Raw genomic sequence first — 12,156 nt, forward strand, 5'->3', positions numbered from 1 at the left:
ATGAATCAGGAAAGGTAGTAATTGTACCAAATAACTAATAGCCCAGAGAGACAAAAACTTTGCTCTACTCTTTCCATGCTAAATTCCATATGTAAATTAAAATCCCCCAAAATAATAAAATAGGAAAAGCACAAACTTAACTCCAAAACCCTTTCCTAAAGTGCATTAAGAGAAACTTGATTAACATCGATGGTGGTAGTGGTGAGGTCTGGGGTTGTACATCACTCTGCAGCCTTTCTAAAAAAAACCCCCAAAAAACCCACTGCCTTCTGGGGAATCTACTACAAGTTGTGAAAAAAAAATTGCTAATTGCAATAAGGGGTATCCGCCTTTTTCCTGCTCTGGCTTGCTGGAATAGATAATAGCCTTTAGGACAAATCTGAGTAGCCACCACACTTTTTCTTAACCATATTTCTGTAATAAGAACACAGGCTGGCTTTTCCTCTGAAATTAAATCCTATATCACAGGCCACTTATTATGACTATGCATTTAAAAGAAAAACAAAAACCGTATAGCACATCAATTTACCCCTTGCACAGATTTAATAGCAATTGAACCTCTGCCCTTGTAAAGATGTCTTACTTTTTTTTCCCTCCTAATTCCTAGACCCATACCAACTCTGACCTACAACAACTTGATTGCCTTGTTTGACTCTGAGACTAGGCTTTTCTGCCAATCCATCTTAAAATCAATTGTACTCCCTAAGGGGCTTCTCCAGGGGTGACCCCCCCCCCCCAATCCCCTTGTTGTACCCTTTAGGCAAGCCACCATTAGCGGTTCTTATGGGAAAAAAAGGCATCCTCTGCCTCTTGAGCAGTGGGCGGGGATATCATTTCCGTGGCATCAGAAAAGCTCCCAATTCCATGCACAGGACCCAAGGAGCAGGCTGGGATCCGCTCTGTCATGGTGCAGGCAAGAGAGCTTTTGATTTGTTAGGAACTAGGGAACAATTTGGGGAAGGGGGAGCCTGTATTGACAGGATGGGCGCTACCTTTACCAGGGTGAAACCAAGCTGTGGGTGCTAAAAATAAAGAGAGAGAGTAGTTATTACCAACAATAGAAGGCATGGGGGTAACCTGCATGGAGCGGCAGTTACTACCATAAGCAACTTGCTGGGCAAATTGGATGAACCATTTGGTCTTTCTCTGCCATGATTACTGTATTACTATGGAGGAAAATAGACAGTTGCTCAAGAGTGCATGGTTTAGAGTAAAGTATCTTCTACTGTTAAATCAAGGAAATTTCGGATATCTTGATAGGGAAGATGAAATTAAAGCTGAGGTAGTGCGGGAGGGAGGGGAAGGACTCAGCTGAAGAGCAGACTAAGAAAAATGCTTCAGAATTACTTGGATCAGCTGCTAGTAATAGCCATGAGGTTACTAGGAACAAAAAAAAAAGCCAGAAGTCTAAAAGATAAGATTGGAGAGCTTAGAATGTATGGCACTAACTGAAGCAGGGAATGATATTGGTTTTGACGCAGCTGCAAGATTGCTTCCTGCTTTGACCGCAGGGGTTGAGGGGTGGAAGAAAGGGAATTGGATACAGACAAACATGACCCTGATTTTTACAGTCTGGGATACTGACACACAGACATAAGGGAAAAAGCACAGGATGGCTTCTACAGCCAAGTCCCAAAGCAAAGAATGTCAGGCAGCATCATCTGAATTATCAAGAAGGCTCCTTCCCCCAGTAAAAATGTTTGACAGGTGCTTGGTTTTGATTGTAAATATTACTACTTTTATCATAAGGCTTTGGGGGTAACTGCACGGAGCGGCAGTTACTACCCTTCAGAGAAACATGGGTATATCCTGCATGAAGAAGCAGATGCTAACATAAGAAGCTCGCTGGGCAGACCGAATGGACCATCAGGTCCTTTTCTGCCATCATTTGTATGTTAGTATGTATAAAAGTCATCTCAGAGACCTGTTGAAAAGAGGATAACCATGTTAATACCAAGTTATAAAATCTGTCGACATGACAGGGAAGATCAAACTGGTGGTGGGGTAGTTCTGTTTGTTATGGAATGCATAGAGTTGAATAGGATAAAAATACTGCAGGATGCAGATTGCACTCTGGAATCTCTGTGGAGAGCCATTCCCTGTTTGAAAGAGAAAAGTATAGTAGTAGGAGTGTACTACCATCTGACTCACTATGATATGGAAGTAGGTTGTGAAATACCAACAGATCATAAAGGCTAATAAAATTGGCAATACAACATTAATGGGAGATTTCAGTTACCTTAATATTGATTAGATGCATGTTTCATAGGGATTCTTTAGGGAAATACAAATGAATTTTAAAAGCCCTACGCATGCCAAAACCGGGAGATGTGTGTGTATATCGGCCCAGCCCGTGCTGTGTGGATTTTAAGAGGTGCCTGGGTACATGCGTATCTCCCGATACACAAGTGTAAGTCATGAAAAAAAAAACCTGAGGCTAGTCATTGAGGTTTTAAGGATAGGGGCCAATAAGATAAGAGAGGCAAGTTAGGGTTTAGAAAGACCTCTCCTTTACTGGGGGAACTGGGAACAAACTGGGGAAACAGGTAACTGTGTAGGCATGCATATCACCCCCCCCCCCCCCCATCACAAATGGCTCTTTTTTGAATTAGTACACCCAACTGCATGACTCTGCACTTCTTGCAGGGGTTGAGGGGTGGAAGAAAGGGAATTGGATACAGACAAACATGACCCTGATTTTTACAGTCTGGGGTTCAAAATGCCATTTTGAACCCCAGCTGCTAAACCTTCGACCACTCTTCAAGCTTTCTTAAATCATTCTTCATTTGCTCCACTCTTTCAATAATGTCAATTCATTTGCAGATTTTAGTATTGTCAGCAAAAAAAAAGAAAACCTTTTTCCTTCTAACCTCTCTGCAGTATCACTCAAAGATATTGAACCAAACCGGTTCCAAATCTGATTCTTGAGGCACTCCAAATAGCACTCTACCCAGTAGGTTCCACACAGTCTCCTAACAGTTAACCAATTTGTAATCCATTTCACTACCTTGGCACCCACTTCCAGGCTTCTCATTTTATTCGTGAGCCTCCAATGTGGGACCATCTCAGAAACCTTGCTGACATCCAAGTAAGCCACATCGATTGCTCTTCCTTGATCTAATTCTCTAGTCCCCCATAACAAAAAAAATTCTATCAGATTTGTTTTACAGGACCTTCCTAGGTCCAGCAAACCATTGGATTAAAGATAGTTCACAATACTTTCCTATAGCTTCCTGTAATTTCCAGCCTCCTCTCTGCTACTGCTGTTGCAAAGTAGGACCACAACCATTCTTCTTCAATCTTATGGCTCCACTCCCTGTTTAACAGATCCCTGGAAATGGTCTTTCAGCGGATCCACCAACACATCGCTTGCACTCCCTTAATATTCTGGGATGTACCTCATCCGGCCCCATGACCTTTTCCACTTTGTTTTTCCTAGCGCTTCTCACGCATTCTCTTCTGTAAATGGGGTTGCATCTCCCCACTCTCATCCATGCTTTGTCAAGCATCAGTAGGGTCCTTCTCCAGGGTCTTCATTAGTGAACTTCATCTTTATACACACATTGCTCCTTGTCTCCTTTCAATTTTATAATACCACGTAAGACCTTCCTCCTGTCCCTGATATATCTGAAAAATGTTTTGTCACCTCAATTTCTATTTTTAGCAATCCTTTTTCTGCTTGATAATTTGCTTTTCTGTTTTCTTTCCTCCACTCCTTGAGTTGCACCAGATATTCTTTTCTGTGTATTGTTTTGGGGGGGACTCCTTGTATTTCTTGACTGTTGATCTTTTTGCCTTTGGGAACCAGATTGATTTATTTTTCTTACATAAAAATTTGTTGCCTTTGTAATAGTGCCTTTAAATTTGGCCCTCTTTTATTCCACTTTACCAATCTTATCCCAGCCTTTGAGTTCCTCTGCAAGGTATGTCCTTTTTTTTTTTTTTTTTTTTTTTTACCAAAGTCTGTATCTTTCATATTCAAAACTTTAGATTTTTGTGTGTCTTCTCTCCCTCCTGGTTACTATATCAAACCAGTGTTGCTCATGTGAGTACCTACCTGAACATTAAAGACAATATCCCCATTTGTGAGCACTAGGTCGAGTTTTGCTTCACTCCTGATAGGTTCCATTACCATTTATATGAAATAAGCCCCTTGTAGAGCATCCAGTATATCTCTACTTCATGCACATTTTGCAGCAGGGATTCTCCAGCTCATATCAGATTAAAATCTCCAACAAACAACCTTTCTCCTTTCCTTCCTGCATTTTGGATGTCTTTAGCTAAATCTCTATTCAGTACTTCTGTCTGATTTGGAGGTCTATAGACCACATCGATGGAAATGGAAGTGTCTTTTTTTTATTTTATTTTTATGTTGTTTTTTTTTTAAGACAGTCCAGACTTTCTTCCTTTCCTGCTGCCCCCTGTATTTCAGAAGCTTTGATTGTAGTTTTACATAAAGAATTACTCCTTCCCCATTTACCTCTTCTCTGTCTTTTCTGAACAGGTTTATAGTCTGGACTGGCTGTACCCCATTCATAAGATCCACTGAACCATGTTTCCGTAATCACAATATCCAAGTCTGCCTCCATCATTAGGGCTTGCATATCTGGAATTCTATTGCCTAGACTATGAACATTTGTGCTGCTAGCTTTCCAGCTTTTCTCACTTGGCTTGCTGTTCTTTCCAGATTTTTTTCTGCTGTATCTAGCTGATTTTTGTTCATTTCTTCACCCACGTCCTGTATTTGTTGGGTGTGACATTGTAACTTCCATCTGCCACCCCTATCCTCTAGTTTAAATGCCTTAAATGATTTGAATTTTTACTTAGGATCCATTTTCCTGCCACAGACAGATGTAAGCCATCTTTGGCATATAGTTTTTTACTATTCCAATGCATGGTCCCAGCCCCAGTATAGCCAAAACCACCTTCCTTATAGCAGGTTTTGAGCCATGTATTGAAGCTGTCTGTATGGCTTAGCTTTTCCTTCCCTTTTCCATGAACAGATAACACTTCCAAAAAGTCAATGGTCTGTATCGTGCCCAATCTGCTAGAAATAATCTCTAAACCGTACAGAGTGATTTCCAGTCTCTAAAGAAGCAGTCATTGGTCCCCAAAAGGATGATAACATTGATTTTTGAGTCCTTACATTCTTTAATTGCACTGACTATTTGGTTTGCATTTCTACCAGTTGAGGACCCTGGAAGGCATTTAACTATTATGTTCTCTTTGGAATGAGTTCCCAGAATAATAATGCCTTTACAGTCTCCTTGTGCTGGACGCTTTCTTTTATGAGCACTAGTTTTAAGGCTAATGCAATTGCTAGGGATCCTCCTCTCCCCAGAGATACAAGTTTTGTCTTTGTTTTTATTCTTATCATTTTTTTTATTATATTAAACTACAAAACAGTCTAGGTTCTATACTTAGTGTCCATTTTTAATTTCAGGAGTCCCCCTCAAAAAGACACAGTAATGCAAATATAGGTAACTTATACTTGGCCTCAAATAATTTATAACCAAAAAACATGGGGCTGTTTTTCTAAGTAAGTTGTGTAATTTTATTAACATAGAATTGTATATACATTGGCTGCTTTACATGAATATGCAAAACAGCTAATTATAATAGGGGCATGTTGGGGAGGTATCTGTATACCATACAGTATTGCCGTGTTATGGCTATAATCAGGCAATAAATGCTATTTAATGCACATTATACCTTATCACAGTTTAGTAAATCTAGTCCTTAATTTGTTCTGTTTGCAGGTGACAACAAAATTGGAACTAAATCATTTGCCATCTCTTACCTTCCTGATACAAAACAGTGCTTTCTCCAACTGATGACTAGTAATTTATCCTAATCTATGATCTTAACCTCAAAAATCTGCTTCACTTTTTTGAAGGCGTTAATAAACAAGTAGATAAAGGTGAACCGGTAGATGTAGTGTATTTGGATTTTCAGAAGGCGTTTGACAAAGTTCCTCATGAAAGGCTTCTAGGAAAAGTAAAAAGTCATGGGAGAGGTGGCGATGTCTTTTCGTGGATTACAAACTGGCTAAAAGACAGGAAACAGAGTAGGATTAAATGGACAATTTTCTCAGTGGAAGGGAGTGGGCAGTGGAGTGCCTCAGGGATCTGTATTGGGACCCTTACTTTTCAATATATTTATAAATGATCTGGAAAGAAATATGACGAGTGAGGTAATCAAATTTGCAGATGATACAAAATTGTTCAGAGTAGTTAAATCACAAGCAGATTGTGATAAATTGCAGGAAGACCTTGTGAGACTGGAAAATCAGGCATCGAAATGGCAGATGAAATTTAATGTGGATAAGTGCAAGGTGATGCATATAGGGAAAAATAACCCATGCTATAGTTACACAGTGTTAGGGTTCCACCCAAGAAAGAGATCTAGGCATCATAGTGGATAATATATTGAAATCATCGGTTCAGTGTGCTGCGGCAGTCAAAAAAGCAAACATGTTGGGAATTATTAGAAAGGGAATGATGAATAAAACGGAAAATGTCATAATGCCTCTGTATCGCTCTATGGTGAGACCGCACGTTGAATACTGTGTACAATTCTGGTTGCTGCATCTCAGAGATATAGTTGCGATGGAGAAGGTATAGAGAAGGGCAACCAAAATGATAAGGGGAATGGAACAGCTCCCCTATGAGGAAAGGCTGAAGAGGTTAGGACTTTTCAGCTTGGAGAAGAGACGGCTGAGGGGGGATATGATAGAGGTGTTTAAAATCATGAGAGGTCTAGAATGGGTAAATGTGAATCAGTTATTTATTCTTTCAGATAATAGACTAGGGAGCACTTCATGAAGTTAGCATGGGGCACATTTTAAAACTAATCTGAGAGAGTTCTTTTTCACTCAACGCACAATTAAACTCTGGACTTTGTTGCCAGAGGATGTGGTTAGTGCAGTTAGTGTAGCTGTGTTTAATAAAAGACTAGATAGTTCTTGGAGGAGAAGTCCATTACCTGCTATTAATTAAGTTGATTTAGAATATAGCCACTGCTATTACTAGCATCAGTAACATGGAATAGACTTAGTTTTTGGGTACTTGCCAGGTTCTTATGGCCTGGATTGGCCACTGTTGGAAACAGGATGCTGGGCTTGATGGACCCTTGGTCTGTCCCAGTATGGCATGTTCTTATGTTCCTGTTCATCTTTGATCTCTAATGGACCTATTTCTTTTCATTATATTTCAGGATTAATTATTTGTGTATAATAATACTGATAAGTACTATTATACGCAAATATAATCCCAAACCTGCTTTTAGTTTAGAAAATGTTTTTTAATCTGTCTGGTATGAAACCTATACGAATCCTGTGGCTTGGTTACTAAAGATCAGACCAACTAAAAGTAATTACTTGAAGGATTTATTATGATATTACTAATTTAGTTCCCACTGAACTTTACTTAGGTTTTTTGTTTTCACAAATGACTGAATTTCTCAGCATTCAGACAGGTTAATCTACAACCAGTGGGTTATGCACCTCTACCAGCAGATGGCGGCAGAGCAAAGCTGACATCACGGTGTATATATACCCCTGCTCTGACATCAGCCCACCAGTATTCTTGTTCTTCAGCAGAGATCTCCTATTGGGGGATTGCTTGTTTGTTTTAAAAAAAAAAGAAAGAGAGAGAGAGAAGGAGAGAGAGGATTAACACACACTGCTTCTCCTGAGGTGATTCCTTGTGGTCCCTCCCTCAGTTGAGCTTTCCTGAGGTGATATCTGGTGATGCCTCCCTCAGTCAAGTGCCTCTGTCCGGTAGCTGGTTTCCAGCATGGACTTAGCTGTCAGGAAAGGTTCAGCTGAGAAGGGAATGGACAGTGGAGTGCCTCAGGGATCTGTATTGGGACCCTTGCTTTTCAATATATTTATAAATGATCTGGAAAGAAATACGACGAGTCAGATAATCAAATTTGCAGACGATACAAAATTGTTTAGAGTAGTTAAATCACAAGCAGATTGTGATAAATTGCAGGAAGACCTTGTGAGACTGGAAAATTGGGCATCCATATGGCAGATGAAATTTAATGTGGATAAGTGCAAGGTGATGCATATAGGGAAAAATAACCCATGCTATAATTACACAATGTTGGATTTCATATTAGGTGCTACAACCCAAGAAAGAGATATAGGCGTCATAGTGGATAACACATTGACATCGTCGGTTCAGTGTGCTGCGGCAGTCAAAAAAGCAAACAGAATGCTGGGAATTATTAGAAAGGGAAAGGTGAATAAAAGGGAAAATGTCATAATGCCTCTGTATTGCTCCATGGTGAGACCGCACCTTGAATACTGTGTAAAATTCTGGTCGCCGCATCTCAAAAAAGATATAATTGTGATGGAGAAGGTACAGAGAAGGGCTACCAAAATGATAAGGGGAATGGAACAGCTCCCCTATGAGGAAAAACTAAAGAGGTTAGGACTTTTCAGCTAGGAGAAGAGACGGCTGAGGGGGGATATGATAGAGATGTTTAAAATCATGAGAGGTCTAAAACGGGTAGATGTGAATCGGTTATTTACTCTTTCGGATAATAGAAAGACTAGGGGGCACTCCATGAAGTTAGCATGGGGCACATTTAAAACTAATCGGAGAAAATTCTTTTTTACTCAACGCACAATTAAACTCTGGAATTTGTTGCCAAAGGATTTGATTAGTGCAGTTAGTATATCTGAGTTTAAAAAAGGATTGGATAAGTTCTTGGAGGAGAAGTCCATTACCTGCTATTAAGTTCACTTAGAGAATAGCCACTGCCATTAGCAATGGTAACATGGAATAGACTTAGTTTTTGGATACTTGCCAGGTTCTTATGGCCTGGATTGGCCACTGTTGGAAACAGGATGCTGGGCTTGATGGACCCTTGGTCTGACCCAGTATGGCATTTTCTTATGTTCTTATGCATTACAATAGGTATAATGCCATTTGGATTCCAAATATCTTTTTCACTCTTTTTGCAAGGTTTTCTGCTTGGCACCACAGCAGTGCATGTAAATATAATATAAATAGCCATAGGGATTTATGCTTCAGTAAGAATGAGGTTCAGTCCTTCAGGATTCAACATTTAATTGTTCATTTTTAGATCTAATCTTAGTAGAACAAAACAAAATATGAACTGCATTTCATTATTCTTCATAGGTAGTGCCTTTCTCAGTGCTATATTTCTGGCCTTGGCTACGTTCCAGTCCCTATATCCACTCACCTTGTTCGCTCCGGCTCTGCTGTATCTGCTACAGGTAAGCATAAATATGTATTTATCTGTAAAGAAATGCTCTGAAGATGCTGAGCTTCATGTGATACTACCCAGGTGTCAGGATCTAACAAAACTCACAATAACTGCACTTTCTGTTGATCTTTAATACATAAAACAAGAGGACAAAGCATGTGCTTCCTGACTTACAATTTACAGGGAAACAATCAAAGTAATAAGAGATGCAGTATCCCCTTACCGGATAAAGTGAGGAGAGATACCCAGTTCAGCTTACAAAAGCCTTGGCACAGCCTGGTTTAGACCCAGTATTGTCTCAAGAGAATTGCCAGCAGAGAACTCAAGAAGACCTGGGAGAATAGGGTGGATTTACTATAGCTAATGTGAGCCTGGCTGGGCAAATTAGCTCACAATCAGGCCGATACAGTACAGTGCGCTCCGGTTATCCTGCGTTTGGACGCGCGTTTTCTAAGTGCTAGCTTTACCCCTTATTCAGTAAGGGGTAATAGCGCGTCGAAAACGCGTCCAACCCCCCCCCGAAACTATTAGCACCCGCAACATGCAAATGCATGTTGATGGTCCTATTATTTATTCCCGCGCGATACAGAAAGTAAAATGTGCAGCCAAGCCGCACATTTTACTTTCAAAAATTAGCGCCTATCCAAAGGTAGGCCCCAAAAGTGTGTGTGAAAAAAAAAAAGTAAAAAAATTAAAAAAAATAAACAAAAATCGGCCCGCGGGTCTTAAGACGGAAGCTCAATTATGCCGGTGTCCGTTTTCTGAACCCGTGGCTGTCAGCAGGTTTGAGAACAGACACCAGCAAAATTGAGCATCAGCTGTCAAACCTGCTGACAGCCGCCGCTCCTGTCAAAAAGGAGGCGCTAGTGTCCCTAGCGCCTCCTTTTACCGCGGGCCCTAATTTGCATAGGCCACCCTCCTGAATCGCGCACCCAGGAGAGTGGCCTGTGCGTGCGCCGGGAGAGCGGGCGCTCGCCAGCTCTCCCGCGCGTTTTTCTGAATTGGCCTGAATACCTGGGAAGGTAACACTGCAGCTTCCCCAATTCCTCATGAGAAAAATAGCTCTCTACAGAGCTCCAGTCCACCATCACCGTCATTCTTTGAAACAATGGAAGCATTAGGATGGACCCAGCTCATCTCTGGAACCACTAACAAAGCTGGAAATACGCTTGACCTAATTTTTGCAAACTCTAACAGTTTTAATATAAAAACTAAGCATTTAACAATCCCTGGTCTGACCATCATCTAATCAATGCTGATCTCACTTCCAAAAATCAAATAGTGAACCTCTCTGAAAATACATCTACCTACATGTTTAGAAGGAAAATAAAAACTGAAACACTTACTAATGCTTTAGAAACCAAAATCAACGAATTAAATTTATCCACCTGCACTGAAACCTTCAACTCATGGGATTCAGTGCTTAACAAAATAGCCAACAAACTTAGTCCAAAACAAACATAACAAACTAAAAAAAAAATAAAAAAATTATAAACCCTTGGTATAATGAAACTCTAAAAATCAAAAAACACCTAAGAAAACTCAAAAAACAATGGCGGAAACATCCTTCTGAAGAGATACAAAACTAATCTTTCTCAATATCGATCCCTCACAAATAAATAAATAAATTACTATGCAAAACTAATCCATGGAATAATCTTCAACTCAAAACTTCTATTTGATACAATAAAGAATTTTAATCAAAGAATCTTCATATAATCAACCAACCCAACCATACCTTCTCTAAAAAAATAATTATGCAACGAATTTGAAACTGCCTTATCTGAAAAAAATCTAAAACATAAACAACAATTCTCTACATCCATGATAAGATCGATCATAATGATATATGATCAGACTTTTATCCAGTCTCTTAATTAGAAATAAGCAAAATTATCTCAAAACTTAAACCGTCTCACCCTCTTGACCCTGATTCCAGCATCCTCATTAAAACAAGTAAACCAAACAATAACCCCTTCAATTACAACTATGGTCAATCTCTTTCTCACTGAAGGCTATGTGCCTCATAAGCTAAAACAGGCTGTAATTAAACCAATATTAAAAACCAAATCTGGAAAAACTGAGTGGGATAACTACCGCCCTATCTCCATTTAACCTTTCTTGCAAAAATCCTTGAAAAAGCAGCTCTCTCCCAACACGAATCTCATCTTGATGATAAAAAAAATCCTATACGCTAACCAATTCGGTTTCAGGAAGAATTGCTCAACAGAAACTCTTCTTCAATCAATAATTGACCCTATACTGCGTGGCTTCGACTCCAACGAATCATTCTGCCTAGTACTGATTGACCTAATCGCCGCCTTTGACACTATAGCCCATAATCTTCTATGGCTTCAACTAAAAAAACAGAAATTAAAGGCAATGTCCTAAAATGGTTCTCCTCCTCCTTCCTGTCTGACAGATCCTTCCAAGTTAAACTTAATAATCATCTGTCTGACACTTTCCAATGTACTATTGGTATCCCGCAAGGATCTTCACTTTCAGCAACTCCATTTAATACCTACATGCTGCTCTTATGCAAACTATTAACTGAGCTTAGTTTAAATTTCTTTGTATACGCTGAAGATCTTCAATTCTATATCCCTATTACAAGCTCGCTTGAGAAAACAACTTCTCTTATATCTGAATCTATGATCACCATTAAAGAAAATCTTGCAAAACTGAAACTCTCAATGAATCCCAAAAAACCTGAAATAATCTGGGTAAGCAAAAATCCACCTTTAACTACTCCTCCCAATATTGATCTAGGAAACTACTGTATTTTTCGCTCCATAAGACGCACCTAGGATTCAGAGGGGGAAAATTAAAAAAAAAAAAAAAAATGGTGTGCTAAACCGGCTCTGTTCCCGGGTGTCTGTGCATCTTATGGAGCAAATTATGGGTGTGTGCACA

At 39.7% G+C, this 12,156-nt stretch overlaps 1 protein-coding gene across 2 annotated transcripts in view; it reads left to right on the plus strand.

The window, feature by feature from the left end:
- PIGU (phosphatidylinositol glycan anchor biosynthesis class U) overlaps positions 1–12,156 on the plus strand; it is a 115,580-nt gene that overhangs the window by 40,175 nt on the left and 63,249 nt on the right. For both annotated transcript variants that reach the window (XM_029612636.1, XM_029612637.1), the window contains exon 8: positions 9,156–9,253. In XM_029612636.1, coding sequence (XP_029468496.1) covers positions 9,156–9,253 — 98 coding nt within the window. The remainder of the gene's footprint in view (positions 1–9,155; positions 9,254–12,156) is intronic.

The sequence above is a fragment of the Rhinatrema bivittatum genome, chromosome 8 (genome assembly GCF_901001135.1).
Source record: "Rhinatrema bivittatum chromosome 8, aRhiBiv1.1, whole genome shotgun sequence".
Taxonomy (NCBI): Eukaryota; Metazoa; Chordata; class Amphibia; order Gymnophiona; family Rhinatrematidae; genus Rhinatrema; species Rhinatrema bivittatum.